The 22,688-nt window shown below is 41.4% G+C and overlaps 1 protein-coding gene across 1 annotated transcript in view; it reads left to right on the top strand.

The window, feature by feature from the left end:
• Window positions 1-22,688, top strand: part of LOC138977231 (fibropellin-1-like) — a 70,976-nt gene that overhangs the window by 20,710 nt on the left and 27,578 nt on the right. The window contains exons 4-10 of the mRNA XM_070350137.1: window positions 13,433-13,546; window positions 13,889-14,002; window positions 15,650-15,745; window positions 16,115-16,228; window positions 17,864-17,977; window positions 18,364-18,477; window positions 20,093-20,206. Coding sequence (XP_070206238.1) covers window positions 13,433-13,546; window positions 13,889-14,002; window positions 15,650-15,745; window positions 16,115-16,228; window positions 17,864-17,977; window positions 18,364-18,477; window positions 20,093-20,206 — 780 coding nt within the window. The remainder of the gene's footprint in view (window positions 1-13,432; window positions 13,547-13,888; window positions 14,003-15,649; window positions 15,746-16,114; window positions 16,229-17,863; window positions 17,978-18,363; window positions 18,478-20,092; window positions 20,207-22,688) is intronic.

The raw sequence follows: 22,688 nt of genomic DNA, 5'->3' as shown, positions 1-22,688 counted from the left end.
AACATATTATATATGTTTTTGGAATCAGAACATGATGGAGAATAAGATGAACGTAAATTTGGATCGTTTTATAAAAAAAATATTTTGTTTACAATTTTCAGATTTTTAATGACCAAAGTCATTAATTAATTTTTTAGCCACCAAGCTGAAATGCAATACCGAAGTCCGGGCTTTGTCGAACATTACTTGACCAAAATTTCAACCAAAACTGAGGGCGTGACAGTGCCGCCTCAACTTTCAGGAAAAGCCGGATATGACGTCATCAAAGACATTTATCAAAAAAAATGAACAAAATGTCCAGGGATTTCCTACCCAGGAACTCTCATGTCAAATTTCATAAAGATCGGTCCAGTAGTTTGGTCTGAATCGCTCTACACACACACACGCACATACAGACTCAGACACAGACACACACACACACACACACACACACACCACGACCCTCGTCTCGATTACCCCCTCTACGTTAAAACATTTAGTCAAAACTTGACTAAATGTAAACAAGTCGCGTAAGGCGAAAATACAACATTTAGTCAAGTAGCTGTCGAACTCACAGAATGAAACTGAACGCAATGCCATTTTTCAGCAAGACCGTATACTCGTAGCATCGTCAGTCCACCGCTCATGGCAAAGTCAGTGAAATTGACAAGAAGAGCGGGGTAGTAGTTGCGCTAAGAAGCATAGCACGCTTTTCTGTACCTCTCTTTGTTTTAACTTTCTGAGCGTGTTTTTAATCCAAACATATCATATCTATATGTTTTTGGAATCAGGAACCGACAAGGAATAAGGTGAAAGTGTTTTTACATTGATTTGGACAACTTAATTTTGATAATAATTTTTATATATTTAATTTTCAGAGCTTTTTTTTAATCCAAATATAACATATTTATATGTTTTTGGAATCAGAAAGTGATGGAGAATAAGATAAACATAAATGTGGATCGTTTTATAAATTTTTATTTTTTTTTACAATTTTCCGATTTTTAATGACCAAAGTCATTAATTAATTTTTAAGCCACCAAGCTGAAATGCAATACCGAAGTCCGGGCTTTGTCAAAGATTACTTGACCAAAATTTCAACCAATTTGGTTGAAAAATGAGAGCGTGACAGTGCCGCCTCAACTTTCACGAAAAGCCGGATATGACGTCATAAAAGACATTTATCAAAAAAATGGGAAAAAAGGTCTGGGGATTTCCTACCCAGGAACTCTCATGTCAAATTTCATAAAGATCGGTCCAGTAGTTTAGTCTGAATCGCTCTACACACACACACAGACACACACACACACGCACACACGCACGCACGCACATTCACCACGACCCTTGTCTCGATTCCCCCTCTACGTTAAAACATTTAGTCAAAACTTGACTAAATGTAAAAAACAGAGACAGAAATGGGGGAGGGGAGCATATGGGGAGGTGGAGAGAGGCATTACAAAAACTTTCCTGTTGACGAAAGCAAAATGACGCGAAATGAACCCAATGATGGTTTTTTTCAAAAGTAATGTAGTAAGCTTACAAAAGTGTTCTTTTTTGGTTTGTTTTATGTGTTTTCCTTTTAACAGCCAACTGTCGCCCAATTAGGGACTGCTCTACATTATGCAAATGAATATGAATAGTTAATGGTTGAAAAGTGTGAAAAAGAGAGAGAAACAAAGAGAGAAACAGACTGGTAGAGAGAAGATGGAGAGAGGGAGGGAGGGATTCAAAGAACTGTTGCCGAAAGCAAGGCATCTCGAGATAATGGCCTATAACCTGTTCAGGTAAGTATGTTAAAAGCAATTAACCGCTGAACTCATCCTCTCTAAAGAGTACACTTCACACCAATCGCTGAAGTTTTCAAGGGGTCATAGAGTACACACATTGGACAATAGAGAGGCCGTAAAAGGGTCGCGTTGCCATTGGTCAACCTGACCACGTGATCAGCCTCGGCACAAAGCTACGTCCGTGGTCATGGAAACCCTTTCTAGTTCAGTCCTGGCTCGGAACAGTTTTTTGTGGGTTTTTTTTCCGAACGATGTAGGCGTCTCCCAGGAATTGTTTTGGTTGGCGTGCGGAGCGGAGAGTTACAAATTACTTTAAAAGAAAACACTTTGGTTACTTCTCAGAGTGTTATGTATGGTCCGACTGAGGTGCCAGTAGCGGACGTTTTAAATGGAAACAAATTGAAACAACTTTTACAGCCCGGACTTCGGTATTGCATTTCAGCTTTGTGGCTTAAAAATTAATTAATGACTTTGGTCATTAAAAATCTGAAAATTGTAAAAAAAAATAGGCCTATTTTTTTTTATAAAACGATTCAAATTTACGTTCATCTGATTCTTCATCATTTTCTGATTAAAAAAACATATAAATATGTTATATTTGGATTAAAAACAAGCTCTGAAAATTAAAATTACAAAAATTATGATCAAAATTAAATTTTCGAAATCAATTTAAAAACACTTTCATCTTATTCCTTGTCGGTTCCTGATTCCAAAAACATATAGATATGATATGTTTGGATTAAAAACACGCTCAGAAAGTTAAAACGAAGAGAGGTACAGAAAAGCGTGCTATCCTTCTCAGCGCAACTACTACCCCGCTCTTCTTGTCAATTTCAGTGCCTTTGCCATGAGCGGTGGACTGACGATGCTACGAGTATACGGTCTTGCTGAAAAATTGCATAGCGTTCAGTTTCATTCTGTGAGTTCGACACCTTGACTAAATGTTGTATTTTCGCCTTACGCGACTTGTTTAAAATCAAGAGTCAAACTGACACAAAGATTTTCACCTTCCATTTCTCTGTAATGGAGGCACGCAGAGGCACGACGTAGAGAGAGCGTCAGATAACCGCGACGTAGGTTTGGGGAGTCGGGTCGGGCACTAAGAGTACAGTTTATTTTTACAGAACTGTACATTAATTATCGCAACAGGTTTAAACAGTTCGCTTTACATTTGATTCTGTCTCTCTCTGTCTGTGTCTGTCTGTGTCTGTCTGTCTGTCTGTCTGTCTGTCTGTCTGTCTGTCTGTCTGTCTGTCTCTGTGTCTGTCTCTCTGTCTGTCTCTCTGTCTGTCTGTCTGTCTGTCTCTCTGTCTGTCTGTCTGTCTGTCTGTCTGTCTGTCTCTCTCTCTCTCTCTCTCTCTCTCTCTCTCTATCTCTCTTTTTTTTTGTCGTTGGAATTTGAATTTAAACATATCTTTGAACATAAAACATAATTGTCAGAACGATTTCGAGTGAACAGACTTCGGCGTGTACGAACACAGATAACCCTGTGGGCTGCTGTCACATTTTAGGTTTCTATACAATGAGAAAATAACAAAGTGTTGTTGACTTTTCATGCAAGGAGGTCGATCCTTTTGCATATTATGTTTGTTCTCGTATGTTAGCTTAAGACGGGAAAGTCAGACGCAAGCGAAGGGAAATTACCAGATCACGCTCACAAGTGTGTACTAAAAGTCACATCAAATCCAATCTTCGGCCACTGTGAGGCCACTAAATGAGAAACAGATGACAGGCACTCCGCCACTTCTGCTGAAGGACATAGCAGGTACTTGGCTACACTTCACTGCGCCACATGAGTGATTCCATTTTCCGTTCGGCAATCAGTCTGTCTCACGCACAAATTGTCAAGGGTAATTTTAAACTGAGTCTAATTTTGTCAGACACTGGGCAAGTTTTAATACCGGACCTTCAACATTGACGATTGGGGTCTAAAAAACACATTCCTTCCTTATAAACGATTCAGAGAAAATACCCCCCCCCCCCCCCACTCTATACCCCCACCCCCTTGCATTTTGAAATCTCCTAACATTATCTGAAATTGAAGCTGGCGTTAGAAAGCATGACTGAAACCCCACCGCTGTTAATCTCCTTCTCGATAAAAGAAGATATACACGTATTGTACGGCCGTTTTCTCAAGGCTGTCCAAATGAAGTGCTATCTGAATTTAACTCTTAAAAAAAAAAAAGACTAATACGGTTTTTTTTTTATTTTTTTTTAATAAGCCACGCCCCGGACTGCGCGCGCAACACATGCAGACGACGCATATATGTGTAGTAAGTTTGTCGGAACTTTGGCGGAGTAATTTGATAGAGTTTTTAGATTGTGTCAACGACTGTAGACGTGATGTAACTTACAGATAAATTATATCTGAGCTTAAAAAAGTGTTTATTTTCAATAAAAATCGGTTCGGGTAGCGATGTGATGTTAATCTAGCAAATCAACAGGGCTACTTCCTAATGGACCGAAGTTCTGTGGGACTGAAGAATCATCAACCGATGTGAACTGCTATTTGTTTAGGTGGTTCAGTCTTTCCCCATCGGCAGCCCTGTAAGCTTACATTTACTGAAAAAATCCTGTTTCATTTTTCTCTTTGAGTAAGAATATTTGTCCGCAGCTTACGGACTAACCCGTTCGATAGTATTACTTGGGTATAAACTTCCTTCCCAGATTGTCTCTGTCTCATCGCAAAATTACACAAACATTTTTCAATTTACAATATTTTACTTTGTCATTTTTTTCCCTGTTCGACGACTCTTCCGACTATGTGAGTGTGTATGCGTATGTTGAATCCGATTACGCTTGTCCGCTAAACTGAAACGTGATCGAAATGACATTCGATCGATATTGACACTAACTAGTTTAAAAAAAAAAATGTATTCACACGCATACGCACACGTGCACTTTTGCAGTCCCATGCACTGACCGCTGGTTCTACCTTGTGCGCTTGTCCGGAGTTTTTCTTTGTTTCTTTTTTAATTTGAGGTAATCGATAATAGCGTGGCATGAAATACAATTTTGCGAAAACCCGGTGAAAACATATCGCTCCAATGAATGCTGTCCATCATGTGCGAGGTCGGGAAAAGTGTTACACGTATCGCATGAAAACAAAGAGTGTACAGATAAAACTGAAAAGGAATTAAAGCGGAGAAGTCGGCAACTCAGTCAAACCACCTCTAATAAAGTGACAAATAGTACTAAACTATCGACTACTAAGATTCATTTGATTTTGTAACCAAGAATTTAGTTTTTGTTTTTGACGGCGCCATCAATTTAAAAGAAATGCATCTTTTCTGGTTCACATTTAAATTAAAAAAAAAATTAAAAAACCTACCTTTCTTGTTTTTTGATTCACATTTAGATAGTCAGCATTATATCATTTACATTTAACGTATACTGCATCCCGGTATCAGCATGCTTATTATACAATAAAATAAAAACAGCGCTAGCATACCATGAACATAATTAATTTCCTTGTAAATCTGTTTTGCTTCTTTCTTTATTTATTTATTTGTGTGGGGTGTTTTTTTGCGTGTTTATTTTGGGGAGAGTGTTTTATTGTTCCTCAAAAGCACTTTGGTCAATATCCCTTTAACTTTGAACTACCGTTCAGTTTGAGGACAGAATGCAATTCTTTTATTTTTGGACAACAACACTGTTGGGGTTGATGTACAAAATTGATGGTTGACTGATCAAAAGATCAAAATATTGTGTGCGATATCTGTTCCTTTAAACCTTTCGTTTAACCAGCAGGTGACATATGGCATGGCACAGCCCCCGTTTGACCACCCAGGCTCTCCCTCGCCCACTTTGTCCCCGCAAGTTTTTTTGCTACCTTTTCTATATGCACTGTCAATAACATTTTTTGAGGCGAATTTGTCGTTTGCTTGCAAAAAAAAAAGATAGTTAATTATCAGATCAGCTTTGTAAAGGAGATACTAAAAACCGCACATAATTATTCAAAAAAAGTCTGATGCGTGGCGACAACTGCCGCTCCGACTGAAGGGCTATTTACTGAAAAGGAAGGTGGGGGGGGGTCCTGGGGAGAGGTGGAGGGGTGGTGGGCAAAATGAGACAGAGCCGATACGATTACGATGTGGGGGGGGGGGGGGGGGGGCAGCAAATGTTCGCATGCACATGGTGGTCAGTAACTTTAGTAACACAAATCGACGTTTGATTTTAATCCCACACAGATGTGTTAATTTTTCTTTTGTTATTTTCTTTTTTCTGTCAAAATGTATAAATGAAAAACGTGACAGGCTGGATAAAATTTATCTGAGTGAAACGTTATTTCTTTCAGGGTCCGCATTGGTTTCTAAAAAAAACAATAGTGTTTAATTTTAACTTGATTTCATTTACATGAATTCAAATCAGAAACGAAGAAAATATCATAACCCCGCAATATAACAGTGTCACAGAATCGTGAAACAATTCCGTGAAAACATTCTCTCAATGCTGACAATGTCTTGGTGCGTGGTTCTCACATGTGGTGTCCAGTTGTCCATCTTAGCTAATTTAAATTCCGCGTGTGATGTTTTAAGTGGGCCTATTGGGACGAAGCTGAGTAGATTCGGGATGCGAAAATCAGCAGATTATACGATTTTATGATCCGCGGCAGAGACTATCAAGTGCTCTTGCGTATACAAGAACCAGTCGGTCGGATCGAGTCCAGGTGTGATTTTCGCGTTCTACTTACAGTCGTTTTATCTCAGCTGATAACTCCTTGCCAAATGGTGGCAAAAACGCTCAATGGAAAGTGACATCGCATGCGTTGGGAAGACCGTGGGAAAATATTGAGACCTCAGAATAGGGTCCTACGATTGACCAAAGCAAAAATAATACGACAACACATCATAGTGTGTGTGTGTTTCTGCACGCGGTCTGTTTCTCATAAGACACGCAATAAGCACACCCTGGTCGTAAGGGAAAATAGCCTAACATGGACAACTGCCTGATATGGACCACCTCCTGTTCTGACAAACTAACGGTGCTATAGGTCTCAAAACAATTTCATTCTTTGGATAACTTGCATATAATATATGCGATATAAACATTTGTAACCACACAATAAGCTAAGCTTATATTAAATGTGGTTATAAATATGTACATCTAGATAGGAATTATTATTTCACGTTATGTCAAGGTCAGAGAATCGCTTATCCCCTTGTTATAAATGTAAGACAGACAAGATACAATTTTTACCAAAAAAAGAGGAAAAGATACAGCAAAAGAATCAGAGGATGTGACAGAGGACGGGAAGAGAGTTAATTTTATTTTTCAGCAAGCAAGGGGGGGGGGGGGGGTGGGTCAGAGAGACGATTACTGTTACAGACTTGCCAATTCAATGTTCCTGCAGCAGCAATAATTTCATCCAAAATGTTGTCCAAACTAATTAAGCTTAGATTACTCATAATTTATGAATACAAAGAAAAACCTTCAAGAAAGATTCACTCAAACTTGATTAAATCCCCAGATGAAGCATCCGTCGCGTCGCACATATGGAAACATGCGTTCTTTGATATTACTGTTGCGATCGGTTTTGACGCTGCCGCCACCTCGCCGCAACTATCGTGCTGCCATCGCGTCGCGATATGGAAACACAGCTTAAGACTATGCATATAATACTGCTGGTTTTCTCTTCATTCTTCTCAAAATGTCGGTCTCTGTCTGTCTGTCCCTGTTTGTGTGTCTCTCTATCTCTATCTCGCACTAATTCTGTCGGTCGGTCCGTCTCTCTGTCTGTCTCTCTGTATTTCTAGCTCTGTCTCTCTTTTTGTCTTTTTCTTACTCTCTCAGTTTATTAAAACAAAACAAAAACAAGAAGGGCAAAGCCCATACGACTCACATGCTTGACCTTGACCTTTACACGACCTTGACCTTCAGGGTCAAGGTCAAATAACTAAACCTAGTAATGACATCATACACTAAGAACTGCTTTAGACATTTTTCCTACCAAAATACAATGTGACCTTGACCCAAGGTGAAGGTCATCCAAGGTCATGCAACACAAAGCTGTTCATTCAAGACATAGGAAGTACAATGGTGCTTATTGGCTCTTTCTACCATGAGATATGGTCACTTTTAGTGGTTCACTACCTTATTTTGGTCACATTTCATAAGGGTCAAAGTGACCTTGACCTTGATCATATGTGACCAAATGTGTCTCATGATGAAAGCATAACATGTGCCCCACATAATTTTTAAGTTTGAAACAGTTATCTTCCATAGTTCAGGGTCAAGGTCACTTCAAAATATGTATACAATCCAACTTTGAAGAGCTCCTGTGACCTTGACCTTGAAGCAAGGTAAACCAAACTGGTATCAAAAGATGGGGCTTACTTTGCTCTATATATCATATATAGGTGAGGTATTCAATCTCAAAAACTTCAGAGAAAATGGGGAAAATGAGAACAATAGCTGTTTTTTAGGCAACATTTATGGCCCCTGCGACCTTGACCTTGAAGCAAGGTCAAGATGCTATGTATGTTTTTTGGGGCCTTGTCATCATACACCATCTTGCCAAATTTGGTACTGATAGACTGAAAAGTGTCCAAGAAATATCCAACGTTAAAGTTTTCCGGACGGCCGGACGGACGGACGTCCGGACGGACGGACGTCCGGACGGACGGACGGACGGACGACTCGGGTGAGTACATAGACTCACTTTTGCTTCGCATGTGAGTCAACAAGTCGCGTAAGGCGAAAATACAACATTTAGTCAAGTAGCTGTCGAACTCACAGAATGAAACTGAACGCAATGCAACGCAGCAAGACCGTATACTCGTAGCATCGCCAGCCACCGCTCACGGCAAAGGCAGTGAAATTGACAAGAAGAGCGGGGTAGTAGTTGCGCTGAGAAGGATAGCACGCTTTTCTGTACCTCTATTCGTTTTAACTTTGTGAGCGTGTTTTTAATCCAAACATATCATATCTATACGTTTTTGGAATCAAGAACCGATAAGGAATAAGATGAAAGTGTTTTTAAATTGATTTGGAAAATTTAATTTTGATACTAATTTTTATATTTTTAATTTTCAGAGCTTGTTTGTGTAATACTGCCTTGCTGCAGAGTTTGTGTTATACCGCTTTGCTCTGCTGAGTGTGTTTGTGTTAATTACGGTCTGTCTGTCTGTATATTCTTTTGTCTGTCCGTCTGTCACTCAAGGGTAAGGGGGTGTCCTTAACCTCTCCTTTGTTGTCTCGGTCTGTCTCTCTGTCTCTGTCTATCTGTCTATGTCGCTCTTTCTGACTCTCTCCCTCTCAGCGGAGATCAAAGCCAATGAAAAACACACATCTCTGAAGCAGTTTTAGCTTGTGCCTCCAAATGACTGCTGTACAACAACCAGACCCCATCTGACTGCTGTTTGGGAAACAGTCCCCAATTCACTGCTGTACACCATTTACGTATCATTACATGCTGTTTCTCTTTCGAAACTTGTAAAGCACTACTTCTATTTTGCAGCTGATACTGGTAAAATGTTAATACACTATGATTGTATTGAAACATTATTGTACATAAAGCACTGGAACATTTTCAAACATAATGTGGTTAACTTCTATTTCAACTCAATGGGCGAGGGCGGGATGGAAAACAAACATTTTAGCATTTCTTGTTCTGTTACAGTGTTAAGAGAAAGATAAATTCAATTCAATTTAATTCAATTCAATTTAATACAACTCTCTCTCCCTCATTCTCATTCTCATAAATCAGACTCAAACCATCCGTTGTCAGGGTCGTGAATGCTAGCTACTGACTGGATTGGAAATACTCTTATGTCGCCTAGCGCCATATGTAACTGATGAAACCATTCATAGCACAGCGCAGAGCTATCGGTTTTTGGACGTCCCCATTTCACTGCTATACAGCAAACATCGTCCCCAAATAACTGTGTCTGTGTGTCACCGACTTAGTTGCTCTGCAGAGTCTGTGTGTGTAATACTGCCTTGCTCTGCTGAGTTTGTGTGTTATACCGCTTTGCTCTGCTGAGTGTGTGTGTTTGTGTTAATTACGGTCTGTCTGTATATTCTTTTGTCTGTCCGTCTGTCACTCAAGGGTAAACCGGCACGATTAGCTTAGTGGTAAGGCGTCCGCCCCGTGATCGGGAGGTCGTGGGTTTGAACCTCGGCCGGTGTCACGATTTCATCTTTCGCCTGTGTACATATTTCCCCCTCGATATTTACTCGAGACCGAAATGTTGTTTCCTGGTAAAATTAAGAAGAGAAATTATTTATGGACGAAAAGCATGTCAGTTTCTTGCATGTGAAAAAAATTGGTTGTGAAATTAAATAGATTTCACTCCCAAAATCGAATTCTTCGAAAACGTGTACCGAGTGGTTACGTCCCTTGAGTAAGAAGGGAAACATTTTAGGATGAATCAAATTTCTAAGTTAAATAAAATAATTGGTTGGACAAATTTGGCCCCATGAATGTAAGGTACACAAGGTCGCTCATCAGTACTATCGAAGGGTGTTTTTTTTGTTCAGTGTAGAGTTTATACTAGATCAACGAGGCCGAAAATCGAAATATCAACACGGCGAAAGATGAAAACGTCACACCGGGTCATACCTAAGACTTTAAAATTGGAAATCTAGTGGCTGATCCACATCCCATTTTGGTGCAATCCCATTTTGCCGCCGTCCCATTTTTTCCCTATCCCATTTTCGCGACATTTCACAAGCCAAGCGTCATTTTATAAAATTTATAATTTTGGATGAATAATGAGATGAGGATGATTATAATGAAGATGCTATGGATTTCCAATTTGGATTGAGACTACGTGACAGGGCATTTTACTAACATGTCATAACAATAGCGCGACATCCCATTTTGACACCATATCCCATTTGGCCGCCATGCCGTTTCACCGTATTCCATTTATCCCCCATCCCATTGTCGCGACATTTCACAAGCCAAGCGTCATTTTACTACCGTGTCATAACAATAGCACGTCATCCCATTTTGACACCATCCCATTTGGCCGCCATCACATTTTTTATTTATTCTTCTTGCCAAGCCTCACTATACTACTATACTGCGTTATTCAACTAGGAAGACATTCCGTTTAGGCCAAATTCCATTTTTGCCACAATCCAAAATGTCGCGAAATAGAGATGGCGGCAAAATGGGATGACGGCAAAACGGCATGGCGACAAAATGGAATGTGGCGCTAGTGGTTTGACACGGTGGTAAAATGACACATGGCCTATGAAATGTCGCAAAAATGGGATGGGGCAAAATGGGATAACGGCGAAACGGGATTGCGCCAAAATGGGAAGTGGAGCTAATGGTACATGACATGGTGGTAAAATGACACTTGGCCTGTAAAATGTCGCCAAAATGGGATGGGGCGAAATGGGTTAACGGCCAAACGGGATTGCGCCAAAATAGGATGTGGGGCTATTGGTACATGATATGGTGGTAAAATGACACTAGGCCTGAGAAATGTCGCCAAAATGGGATGGGGGCGAATTGGGATAACGGCGAAACAGGACTAATAGATCCCTTGACTTGGGGTAGTGCGACTCTGTCACTGCTAGCTTTCCACTCGGAGGAAGCGACCGGAATTTCGCAACGATGGGACATCCTAGTAATTAATTTTTTTTTTTTTAATTCCTAAAATTAACAGAGTCGCGCTACCCCAAAAGTCAAGGAATTTCGTGTTTGTCCCTTGACTTTGGAGATGACAAGAAAATATCGTGCGCAAAAACGTGATTTGTAAAATTTTTCACAACATATGTCGCCTAGCGCCATGTATGTGATGAAACCATTCATATAGCTCTGCGGGAGCTCTGCACTTTTGGACGTCCCCATTTCACTGCTGTACAGCAAACATCGTCCCCAAATACCTGTTTGTTTCTAAAAAAATCACGCTGGAGGTTGCATTTTATGTAATAACCTCCTGAAATGAGTTTTGACACTTTAGAATGGCATGTAAAATGACACATGGCCTATGAAATGTCGCAAAAATGGGATGGGGGCAAAATGGGATAACGGCCAAACGGGATTGCGCCAAAATGGGACGTGGAGCTAATGTTACATGACATGGTGGTAAAATGACACTTGGCCTGTAAAATGTCGCAAAAATGGGATGGGGGCAAAATGGGATAACGGCCAAACGGGATTGCGCCAAAATGGGACGTGGAGCTAATGTTACATGACATGGTGGTAAAATGACACTTGGCCTGTAAAATGTCGCAAAAATGGGATGGGGGCGAAATGGGCTAACGGCCAAACGGGATTGCGCCAAAATGGGACGTGGAGCTAATGGTACATGACATGGTGGTAAAATGACACTTGGCCTGTAAAATGTCGCCAAAATGGGATGGGGCGAAATGGGCTAACGGCCAAACGGGATTGCGCCAAAATAGGATGTGGGGCTATTGGTACATGATATGGTGGTAAAATGACACTAGGCCTGAGAAATGTCGCCAAAATGGGATGGGGGCGAATTGGGATAACGGCGAAACAGGACTAATAGATCCCTTGACTTGGGGTAGTGCGACTCTGTCACTGCTAGCTTTCCACTCGGAGGAAGCGACCGGAATTTCGCAACGATGGGACATCCTAGTAATTAATTTTTTTTTTTTTAATTCCTAAAATTAACAGAGTCGCGCTACCCCAAAAGTCAAGGAATTTCGTGTTTGTCCCTTGACTTTGGAGATGACAAGAAAATATCGGGCGCAAAAACGTGATTTGTAAAATTTTTCACAACATATGTCGCCTAGCGCCATGTATGTGATGAAACCATTCATATAGCTCTGCGGGAGCTCTGCACTTTTGGACGTCCCCATTTCACTGCTGTACAGCAAACATCGTCCCCAAATACCTGTTTGTTTCTAAAAAATCACGCTGGAGGTTGCATTTTATGTAATAACCTCCTGAAATGAGTTTTGACACTTTAGAATGGCATTTAACGCTCATTGAAGTTTTAACAAACTTTCTAACACCTAAAACATTCATAGCACCGATAACGTAATTCTAGCTCTGCACTTTGTGTACACATACGTCCCCATTTCACTGCTGTACAGCAAACATCGTCCCCAAATGTCTGTTTTTCTAAAAATCACGCTGGAGGTTGCATTTTATGTAATAACCTCCTGAAATGAGTTTTCACACTTTAAAATGGCATTTAACGCTCATTGAAGTTTTAAGAAACTTTCTAACACTTAAAACAAAAGAGACCCCAAATGCCTGTGTTTTGAGCAAGATGGCATTTTGATACACAGCCGACCCCAAATGACTGTAAAACCACCTATGTGTGTATGTGTGTGTGTTTGTGTATATGTGTGTGTGTGCATGTTTGTGTTTTTGTGCATATGTGTGTATGTGTGTGTGTGTGTGAGTGTGTGTGTGTGTTTGTGTTTGTGTATATGTGTGTGTGTGTGTTTGTGTATGCGTTTAAGAGAGAAAAAGAAACAGACAGATAGATAGACACACACACACACACACACACACACACACACACAAACACACACTCACACACACACACACACACCCACACACACTCACACACACACACACACACACACACACACACACACACACACACAAAGAGAGACATAGATAGGGAGAAAGAGAAGGTTTCAGAGATGGTGGCGGGCAGTATTTGGATTGCAGTTATCCGTGAAAGCTTGTTATACAAATCGAGGATACATTTATGTTGTTCCAGCTGTCGTTCTCTGCTCGTTCAGCCCGTGTACTAACAACGCTGTGTGTGATATTAGCTCTGGTTCCACCAACTGTATCTGTCCTCCTGGCTTTTCGGGACAGTTCTGCGAAACAGGTAAACATTGGGATTTGTGTTTTCTCTGGTACTTCAAGTTCTGTCAAAATTGCACACACACACACACACACACAACAAACACACACACACACACACTCAAACACACACACGCACACACACACACACAGACACACACACACTCACACACACACACACACACACTCAAAAACACACACGCACACACACACACACACACACACACACACTCACACACACACACACACACACACACACACACACACATACACACAGAGAAGCCAATTCTATATAGTAGATGCAGTTGTTTTTTTTTGTTTTTGTCTTACATAACCCGTTTCAACAAGTACATAATTTGATTCACAGCTATTAACCCCTGTAGCAGTAACCCCTGCCAGAACTTCGGCACTTGTAACAACATGGGAACTTCCTCCACATGCTCGTGTACTGCTGGGTATACAGGAGATCGCTGCGAAAGGGGTAAGTGCATGATTTCATCCCCGAGTACGCAGTAGGAGGGTCCAGCAGACTTTAATTGTGTGTCTGTGTATCTGTGTGTCTGTCTGTCTCGACTTAACAGCTTATTGCTGGGAAACTACTGGGCGCAGTTCGTTCTTCTTCTTCTTCTTCTGCGTTCCTGGGCTGAAACTCCCACGTACTTTCGTGTTTTTGCACGAGTGGAATTTTACGTGTATGACCGTTTTTACCCCGCCATTTAGGCAGCCATACGCCGCTTTCGGAGGAACCATGCTGGGTATTTTCGTGTTTCTGATTACAGGATCTTTTTCGTGCGCACTTGGTCTTGTGCTTGCGTGTACACACGAAGGGGGATAAGCCACTAGCAGGTCTGCACATAAGTTGACCTGGGAGATCGGAAAAATCTCCACACTTAACCCACCAGGCGCCCGCGGCCGGGATTCGAACCCTCGACCTTCCGCTTTGGAGGCCGACGTCTTACCACCCCGCCACAGCGCCCGTCAATGCAGTTCGTTCAAAAGTTGATACACTAACTTGATAATAGGTCCGATTGATCGTATTAAAACTTCATAATGTTACCTGGGACCTAAATGCCAAATAATCCACAAAAACGACTCTTGGCGGTGGGCGCAATTCGCGGTGGGATAGAACTGCGGTTCGGCTCATAGAACCGCCAAGCCAGCGACACCAGGCTTTGCGTGCGTGTGCCACTGACTTCGCGTGGTGCGCGACCTAATTTTAGCACCCTAGGCATTTGAGTTCACTGGCAAAATTGTCAGAGTTGGTGGCTTGGTGGCCGAAGTGATCCGGGTTCGATTCCCGGCATGGCGGTCTATTTTTTTTTTTTAATTCTTGTTTACTATTGTTTATTATGTACGTTTTTATGTTTTATTTTACTCTAATAGTTTTTTTAATTGTGTAAAATAAATAAATATTTTTTTTTTTTTTTTTAAATCCACGTGCACAAGACAAAAACTTTCATACTGGGGGAGCGAGCCAGTCTGAAGAGTACTCGGGTCCAGCGCGGACGTTTTTTTATGTTAATGATTATGTGTTCAGGTTATCAATCGTGTGTGTACATAATTGTGTGTGGGGGGATGTGTGTGTGTGTGTGTGTGTGTGTGTGTGTGTGTGTGTGTCTCTGTGTGTGTCTGTGTGTGTGTGTGTGTGTGTGTGTGTATGTATGTGTGTGTTTGTATGTGTGTGTATATGTGTGTGTGTGTGTGTGTGTTTGTGTATATGTGTGTGTGCATGTGTGTGTTTTTGTGCATATGTGTGTATGTGTGTGAGTGTGTGTGAGTGTGTGTGTGTGTTTGTGTTTGTGTATATGTGTGTGTGTGTTTGTGTATGCGTTTAAGAGAGAAAAAGAAACAGACAGATAGATAGACAGACACACACACACACACACACACACACTCACACACACACACACACACTCACACACACACACACACACACACACACACACACATACACACACACACACACACACACACACACACACACACACACACACACACACACACACACAAAGAGAGACATAGATAGGGAGAAAGAGAAGGTTTCAGAGATGGTGGCGGGCAGTATTTGGATTGCAGTTATCCGTGAAAGCTTGTTATACAAATTGAGGATACATTTATGTTGTTCCAGCTGTCGTTCTCTGCTCGTTCAGCCCGTGTACTAACAACGCTGTGTGTGATATTGGCTCTGGTTCCACCAACACTGTATCTGTCCTCCTGGCTTTACGTCTGCGAAACAGGTAAATATTGGGATTTGTGTTTTCTCTGGCCCCTCAAATTCTGCAAAAATTGCACACACACACACACACACACAACAAACACACACACACAACAAACACACACACACACACACACACACACACTCAAACACACACACGCACACACGCACACACACACACACACACACTCACACACACACACACACACACTCAAAAACACACACGCACACACACACACACACACACACACTCACACACACACACACACACACACACACATACACACAGAGAAGCCAATTCTATATAGTAGATGCAGTTGTTTTTTTTGTTTTTGTCTTACATAACCCGTTTCAACAAGTACATAATTTGATTCACAGCTATTAACCCCTGTAGCAGTAACCCCTGCCAGAACTTCGGCACTTGTAACAACATGGGAACTTCCTCCACATGCTCGTGTACTGCTGGGTATACAGGAGATCGCTGCGAAAGGGGTAAGTGCATGATTTCATCCCCGAGTACGCAGTAGGAGGGTCCAGCAGACTTTAATTGTGTGTCTGTGTATCTGTGTGTCTGTCTGTCTCGACTTAACAGCTTATTGCTGGGAAACTACTGGGCGCAGTTCGTTCTTCTTCTTCTTCTTCTGCGTTCCTGGGCTGAAACTCCCACGTACTTTCGTGTTTTTGCACGAGTGGAATTTTACGTGTATGACCGTTTTTACCCCGCCATTTAGGCAGCCATACGCCGCTTTCGGAGGAACCATGCTGGGTATTTTCGTGTTTCTGATTACAGGATCTTTTTCGTGCGCACTTGGTCTTGTGCTTGCGTGTACACACGAAGGGGGATAAGCCACTAGCAGGTCTGCACATAAGTTGACCTGGGAGATCGGAAAAATCTCCACACTTAACCCACCAGGCGCCCGCGGCCGGGATTCGAACCCTCGACCTTCCGCTTTGGAGGCCGACGTCTTACCACCCCGCCACAGCGCCCGTCAATGCAGTTCGTTCAAAAGTTGATACACTAACTTGATAATAGGTCCGATTGATCGTATTAAAACTTCATAATGTTACCTGGGACCTAAATGCCAAATAATCCACAAAAACGACTCTTGGCGGTGGGCGCAATTCGCGGTGGGATAGAACTGCGGTTCGGCTCATAGAACCGCCAAGCCAGCGACACCAGGCTTTGCGTGCGTGTGCCACTGACTTCGCGTGGTGCGCGACCTAATTTTAGCACCCTAGGCATTTGAGTTCACTGGCAAAATTGTCAGAGTTGGTGGCTTGGTGGCCGAAGTGATCCGGGTTCGATTCCCGGCATGGCGGTCTATTTTTTTTTTTAAAATTCTTGTTTACTATTGTTTATTATGTACGTTTTTATGTTTTATTTTACTCTAATAATTTTTTTAATTGTGTAAAATAAATAAATATTATTATGTTTTTTTTTTTTAAATCCACGTGCACAAGACAAAAACTTTCATACTGGGGGAGCGAGCCAGTCTGAAGAGTACTCGGGTCCAGCGCGGACGTTTTTTTATGTTAATGATTATGTGTTCAGGTTATCAATCGTGTGTGTACATAATTGTGTGTGGGGGGATGTGTGTGTCAGTGTGTGTGTGTGTGTGTGTGTCAGTGTGTGTGTGTGTGTGTGTGTGTGTGTGTGTGTGTGTGTATGTATGTGTGTGTTTGTATGTGTGTGTATATGTGTGTGTGTGTGTGTGTGTTTGTGTATATGTGTGTGTGCATGTGTGTGTTTTTGTGCATATGTGTGTATGTGTGTGAGTGTGTGTGAGTGTGTGTGTGTGTTTGTGTTTGTGTATATGTGTGTGTGTGTGTGTGTTTGTGTATGCGTTTAAGAGAGAAAAAGAAACAGACAGATAGATAGACACACACACACACACACACACACACACACACTGACACACACACATACACACTCACACACACACACACACACACACACATACACACACACACACTCACACACACACACACACACACACACACACACACAAAGAGAGACATAGATAGGGAGAAAGAGAAGGTTTCAGAGATGGTGGCGGGCAGTATTTGGATTGCAGTTATCCGTGAAAGCTTGTTATACAAATTGAGGATACATTTATGTTGTTCCAGCTGTCGTTCTCTGCTCGTTCAGCCCGTGTACTAACAACGCTGTGTGTGATATTAGCTCTGGTTCCACCAACTGTATCTGTCCTCCTGGCTTTTCGGGACAGTTCTGCGAAACAGGTAAACATTGGGATTTGTGTTTTCTCTGGTACTTCAAGTTCTGTCAAAATTGCACACACACACACACACACACAACAAACACACACACACAACAAACACACACACACACACACACACACACACACACACACACACACTCAAACACACACACGCACACACGCACACACACACACACACACACACTCACACACACACACACACACACACTCAAAAACACACACGCACACACACACACACACACACACACACTCAAACACACACACACACACACACACACACACACACACATACACACAGAGAAGCCAATTCTATATAGTAGATGCAGTTGTTTTTTTTGTTTTTGTCTTACATAACCCGTTTCAACAAGTACATAATTTGATTCACAGCTATTAACCCCTGTAGCAGTAACCCCTGCCAGAACTTCGGCACTTGTAACAACATGGGAACTTCCTCCACATGCTCGTGTACTGCTGGGTATACAGGAGATCGCTGCGAAAGGGGTAAGTGCATGATTTCATCCCCGAGTACGCAGTAGGAGGGTCCAGCAGACTTTAATTGTGTGTCTGTGTATCTGTGTGTCTGTCTGTCTCGACTTAACAGCTTATTGCTGGGAAACTACTGGGCGCAGTTCGTTCTTCTTCTTCTGCGTTCCTGGGCTGAAACTCCCACGTACTTTCGTGTTTTTGCACGAGTGGAATTTTACGTGTATGACCGTTTTTACCCCGCCATTTAGGCAGCCATACGCCGCTTTCGGAGGAACCATGCTGGGTATTTTCGTGTTTCTGATTACAGGATCTTTTTCGTGCGCACTTGGTCTTGTGCTTGCGTGTACACACGAAGGGGGATAAGCCACTAGCAGGTCTGCACATAAGTTGACCTGGGAGATCGGAAAAATCTCCACACTTAACCCACCAGGCGCCCGCGGCCGGGATTCGAACCCTCGACCTTCCGCTTTGGAGGCCGACGTCTTACCACCCCGCCACAGCGCCCGTCAATGCAGTTCGTTCAAAAGTTGATACACTAACTTGATAATAGGTCCGATTGATCGTATTAAAACTTCATAATGTTACCTGGGACCTAAATGCCAAATAATCCACAAAAACGACTCTTGGCGGTGGGCGCAATTCGCGGTGGGATAGAACTGCGGTTCGGCTCATAGAACCGCCAAGCCAGCGACACCAGGCTTTGCGTGCGTGTGCCACTGACTTCGCGTGGTGCGCGACCTAATTTTAGCACCCTAGGCATTTGAGTTCACTGGCAAAATTGTCAGAGTTGGTGGCTTGGTGGCCGAAGTGATCCGGGTTCGATTCCCGGCATGGCGGTCTATTTTTTTTTTTTTAATTCTTGTTTACTATTGTTTATTATGTACGTTTTTATGTTTTATTTTACTCTAATAGTTTTTTTAATTGTGTAAAATAAATAAATATTATTATTTTTTTTTTTTAAATCCACGTGCACAAGACAAAAACTTTCATACTGGGGGAGCGAGCCAGTCTGAAGAGTACTCGGGTCCAGCGCGGACGTTTTTTTATGTTAATGATTATGTGTTCAGGTTATCAATCGTGTGTGTACATAATTGTGTGTGGGGGGATGTGTGTGTGTGTGTGTGTGTGTCTCTGTGTGTGTCTGTGTGTGTGTGTGTGTGTGTGTGTGTGTATGTATGTGTGTGTTTGTATGTGTGTGTATATGTGTGTGTGTGTGTGTGTGTTTGTGTATATGTGTGTGTGTGCATGTGTGTGTTTTTGTGCATATGTGTGTGTGTGTGAGTGTGTGTGAGTGTGTGTGTGTGTTTGTGTTTGTGTATATGTGTGTGTGTGTTTGTGTATGCGTTTAAGAGAGAAAAAGAAACAGACAGATAGATAGACACACACACACACACACACACACACACACACACTCACACACACACACACACACTCACACACACACACACACACACACACACACACACACACACACACACACACACACACACACACACACACACACACACACAAAGAGAGACATAGATAGGGAGAAAGAGAAGGTTTCAGAGATGGTGGCGGGCAGTATTTGGATTGCAGTTATCCGTGAAAGCTTGTTATACAAATTGAGGATACATTTATGTTGTTCCAGCTGTCGTTCTCTGCTCGTTCAGCCCGTGTACTAACAACGCTGTGTGTGATATTAGCTCTGGTTCCACCAACTGTATCTGTCCTCCTGGCTTTTCGGGACAGTTCTGCGAAACAGGTAAACATTGGGATTTGTGTTTTCTCTGGTATTTCAAATTCTGCCAAAATTGCACACACACACACACACACACACACACACACACACACACACACACACACACACACACACACACACACACACACACACACACACACACACACACACACACACACACACACACACTCAAACACAAACACACACACACAGAAACCAATTCTACATGGTGACCCAAACAAACTTGAACTCGCCGCATATGAGCATAACTTTCCTCAAAGACAAGCTAGAACGCTAAAATTTGGAGCATTTTCTGTGCAAATCATGCAGAGGCTACTTGTGTGTGTAAATAAATTTAATGAAGATTGCTTTATTTTTGTTCAATTTATGACGTTTATGACGTTTTGTTTGGGTACTCTTTTTTGGGGGGTCACCCTGTATATAGTAGATGCAGTTGTTTTTACATTTAGTCAAGTTTTGACTAAATGTTTTAACGTAGAGGGGGGAATCGAGACGAGGGTCGTGGTGTGTGTGTGTGTGTGTGTGTGTGTGTGTGTGTCTGTGTGTGTGTGTGTGTGTGTGTGTGTGTGTGTGTGTGTGTTTGTCTGTGTGTGTGTAGAGCGATTCAGAGTAAACTACTGGACCGATCTTTATGAAATGTTACATGAGAGTTCCTGGGTATAATATCCCCAAAACTTGTTTTCATTTTTTCGATAAATGTCTTTGATGACGTCATATCCGGTTTTTTTGTAAAAGTTGAGGCGGCACTGTCACACCCTCATTTTTCAGTCAAATTGATTGAAATTTTGGCCAAGCAATCTTTGACAAAGGCCGGACTTCGGTATTGCATTTCAGTTTGGTGGCTTAAAAATTAATGAATGACTTTGGTCATAAAAAATCTGAAAATTGTAATAATTTTTTTTATTTTTATGTGAACAGCTCAGATCATGGGTAATTTTAACACCTTCACATTTAAATGCTTATTTTATAGCCATCCATTGAATTGAGAAGAAAACAAAGCATACTAAACTGCAAAGCATGAATCAAACAATAAGAAAATAAAAAGAACCAACAGCATCGTTTTGTATGTGTGGGTAGTAAACACGTTTTATTTACAAAACACGGCGGAAAATGGCGACAAATTTGTTGCACAGCGACAGGTCGCTTTCTTCAACCAAGGCCAGTACTTTCATACATGACAAAGGAAAGCAAATATGGCCTGAATAATAAAGTTATAGTGTTCCTTTGCGTGTCTGAGTGATAAACTGTTTTAACCAACTATCTTCTGAAACGTAATTGCACTCAGCAGATTTGTCTTCCGCTCATAACTTTCGTGTCACACGGTCTTTGCGACAAACAGATAGATCGCATTCTCGCAGAAAATCATTGACAACACAGACCAGTCATTTTTTGCATTGCATTTGGGAAGGGCTACTATTATAATGTGTTTTAAGAAAGAAAAACATTATAGTATCGGCAGAACACGACCAAATGAGTTTTCGTGTCACAGCGTTATGGGCGTGAAATTTTTTAGATTTTTTGTTCTCACACTGTAGCAAAATCATTGACAACACAGACAAGTCAGTTTTAGCATAGACATTGGGAAGGGCTACTATCATAGTGTGTTTTAGGAAACAAAAACATTATAGTATCGGCAGAACACGACCAAATGAGTTTACGTTATGGGCGTGAGATTGTTTTTTTTCACACTGCAGATCATATCTCAAAAACTACTGAGTGGATCTTTATGAAATTTGATATGGATATTTTTGACTGGATTTTCTCATGGAAAGTTTTTCCGTTTATTGATAGGACAGTTTGATGACGTCATATTTTACCGTTTGCCAAAAGGTCGAGGCAGCACTTTCACAGTTACAGTTTTACATTAATTTGATCGAATTTCTTATCACACAATCTCAGATCTAGGCCGGATTATGGGATTATATTTCAGCTTGGTCACTTAAAGTTTTGTTATTGAAATGTTTGTTCGAAATATGTCATTTTTTCAAATTTTTAAAAACTAATATTTGAAACAGAAAATTTATATTGGTGTATTCCCTATTGGGTCCTGTATCTAAAACTATATAGTTTTGTTGTTTTGTATTGATAATTATGCTTAAAAATGAAGAAAACCGATAAATAACCACTATCTTTATTTATGAAAAAAGACACTTAAAAACAACTTCTATCTATTCCTTATCATTTTCTGATTCCAAATATATATAGTTTCATGGTGTTTGACGTTGAAAATATGCTCAAACTTAACAAACTCGGATCGTTAAATGGAAATTATACTTCCAAGCTCCAAAAGCACGTCATTTCAAGTGTGGAACACGCTCATGACGTCAACTTGAAAGGTGATGAATTATGGCTTCACCTTGCGATGTTTCATTTCAAACATGGTAACATTTTTAAAGGGGTTTCTTTCTCAGATTTTTGTTTGCCCTCTGTCTGTCTCTCTATGTCTCCGTCTGTCTGACTGATTCAATTAAATGTGTAATTACTT

This window comes from Littorina saxatilis, linkage group LG9, assembly GCF_037325665.1.
Source record: "Littorina saxatilis isolate snail1 linkage group LG9, US_GU_Lsax_2.0, whole genome shotgun sequence".
NCBI classification, from domain to species: Eukaryota; Metazoa; Mollusca; class Gastropoda; order Littorinimorpha; family Littorinidae; genus Littorina; species Littorina saxatilis.
The sequence above is the reverse complement of the archived record's forward strand: the minus strand, read 5'-3'. Positions and strand labels throughout refer to the sequence as shown.